General features: G+C 36.2%; 1 protein-coding gene across 1 annotated transcript; it reads right to left on the reverse strand.

Annotated features, from left to right (window-relative positions):
• Nucleotides 1-413: 413 nt before the first annotated feature.
• LOC129577727 (serine protease 3-like) lies at nt 414-2,464 on the reverse strand (the record flags this gene model as incomplete). The annotated part of the gene is made up of 6 exons (XM_055465226.1): nt 2,346-2,464; nt 2,234-2,249; nt 2,039-2,128; nt 925-1,559; nt 781-853; nt 414-636 (listed from the first exon to the last, which is right to left on the reverse strand). Coding segments are annotated over exons 1-6 (1,088 nt in total), but the record flags the coding sequence as incomplete, so codon positions are not given.
• Between the last annotated feature and the right edge of the window lie 194 nt (nt 2,465-2,658).

The following is a 2,658-nucleotide window of genomic DNA, read 5'->3' on the forward strand; positions in this document are numbered from 1 at the left end:
TTCTCACCTTTGGCTTCCGGATCCAATCAAGCAACGGTGCAATCGGTTGAAAAACAACTGACTTACCACCCGAATGAAGTATGGTCATGCCCACGAGTTTGTTATTCTTTTTCGAAATCATTGGACCTCCAAACGTAGAGGGAGTTCCCATGCTTCCATTTAAAGTGTAACACATCAAATGATTTGCATCGAATGCAGCGCCCAATGTCGGTTTGCATTTGGCGCCATCCAAATACTTTGTATCATAACGCCTCGTTCTCATTGTTCCATCCAATATCATATCACCATAAACAGTGACCATTTCGGACGGGTCATTCATTTTGTAATCTTTGTCCACCAAATCGATGCTGCCGACGTTATCGTTGAACTCCAACGGTTTTTCAAGTGTAATCTTGGCAATGTCAAATGCGTACCCCGACAATGAGTATTTCTCATGAATTTCTATCTGGTCTTCAGTGACTTTAAGTTCTGTCGCATTTCTTGATAGTTTATTAACAGTTACGTAGACATATGGGGCGCCGAGCACACTATGAGCACAGGTCAAAATCTCCGTTCTCGACAAAATGATTGCATTAGCTTGTATTTCATCATCTTCTTCAGCACCGGCAAAATCTTCTTTGTAATCAGTAAGAAATTCTGTAATAGAAAAATATCTCAGAATGAATATTTATGTTTATGAATCATGAAAAATCTCCACTTTTGCCTCTCCTCTATTTAAAATTTAAAAAAAGTGACGTTAAAAACGGTTTGATTTAGTTCGAATTTCGAATGCACACTTACTTGCCGGTGCCGCTATATCGGCTATAAATTTAGCTTCGTTAGGTGTAAGCGGAGATGGAATTGGTTTCACGCTCTGAAATTAATGCAAAAAATGAGTTTGTCTGCGTTGTTGAGAATAAAAATTGGGGCATTGTGATTAGATACCTTTGGGTCATGAATAAAATCAAGAAATAGAGTAATTGGGAGGAACGTTCCGCGACCACCTGTTTTTCCAACACCCGTAGTTATGCCCACGATTTTACCATTTGTTTTTGAAACGACTGGTCCACCCGAATCGCCGTGTGCAATAATTTTGCCATCATTCGTAGCTTCACCAGTTGTAAAATACAAAGTCTGACTTATGTCGAATGTGTTGGCTCGTTCAACTTCAGATATATAGTTCGCATCGCAACGCCTCAATATCATTGGTACGGTGTTGTTCAACACGCCATATCCATAGGCAGTGACCACTTCTGATTGGTTATTCAATTTGTAATCCTTATCCACGAGTTCGACACTACCAACGGTATCGCTGAATTCTAACGGCGTTTTCAGTGTAATTTTGGCAATATCAAATGCACCATAAATTAAATGACTATAATGAGGGTGCCATGCAAAGTTCTCTTTTTCGACTTTGATTTTAATTTTCTGGTTTGCATTTGAAACAACTTTCGTACCAGCTACCACATAAACATATGAGGCGTCATACACACAATGGGCATTCGTGATAATTTCCGTTTTCGACAGAATAAATGCGGTACAATCACTCATCATTTTTCTATTGGGATCATTTGGATGGTCTTTGTATTCATGCAAATATTTTGTAATAAAATCGTTTCATTCTCAGTAAAAGCAATAATATTTGAAGAAAAAATGAACACACACAAAAAATTGCTAGGGGGAAACCGCGAATTCTTCATCTACAAAATTCGTTTCTATCATTCAGTTTTAATACCATCTGTATGTTGACTCAAATATTTGACTAAATCTATAATCCACTATGGAAGATACTTTTGACCACCACAATGTGATGAATTTTCTGACAGTAAACTGACAACGCACAATTGAAAGTTATCATTTACAGTTAAACGTTTCGGGAGAAAGTTCGAAAAATATCACAGTTGTAAATAATATATTGTTTGAAAAAATTTATAAAATCTAGCATTATTTTCAATTTTCTGAAGCGTGGTCAGCCCCTAGCAAAATTGATAGAATATTTGAATTTTTCGGACAAAAATTCACACGAAGAAAAAAGAAAATGATTCTAAAGCAGACTTACTTGCGAGGGCATGGATTCCAGCTACAAACTTTGCCTGTGACATGTTTTCAATCACTTCGCCCTTAAGAAGAGCTTGCGAGAAAAAGCCATCTGTTCATTAGAAAAAAAGTTGAAATTTCGAATTGAATATTATAATAGTCTGAAAAAATCTTTTGGAATCATAAAAAGCTAGTTCGAAAACCAAAAATGTCTTACGTTTTCCTTGAAGTTCCTAGAAAAAGAAATTTCGTGTTAATTTTCATTTCTACAGAAATATCGTGTTTTATTGGATAAAAGTGAAAATGATAAAGGAATAGAAAAAACTTACCGAAAATTCAACGATAAATAGCACCGAAAACAAACCGTGTAGTAGCTTCATTTTAATTTGCCAACCAAACAGGTTAAGTTGCACAATGATAGTAAAGAACCGTCTTGTACTTCTTTAGAAGATCCTTTGAATTCGTTTGGTCTTCCGCGTGCGGTGCTGCCTTTTTTATACCATTCATCTACTAATAGCTGACACGTGCCATGCAATCAATAATTGATGAATTGTGGTATTTTTCAGTTATGGAATATATGAATTGAGGTCTACTAACACTATGCAACAACAAGAAACAACCACAGAGAAGAGAACTTATTTC

Source organism: Sitodiplosis mosellana, unplaced genomic scaffold (genome assembly GCF_009176505.1).
Source record: "Sitodiplosis mosellana isolate CC-2019 unplaced genomic scaffold, AAFC_SMos_1.0 Smas_scaffold_6221, whole genome shotgun sequence".
Lineage (NCBI taxonomy): Eukaryota > Metazoa > Arthropoda > Insecta > Diptera > Cecidomyiidae > Sitodiplosis > Sitodiplosis mosellana.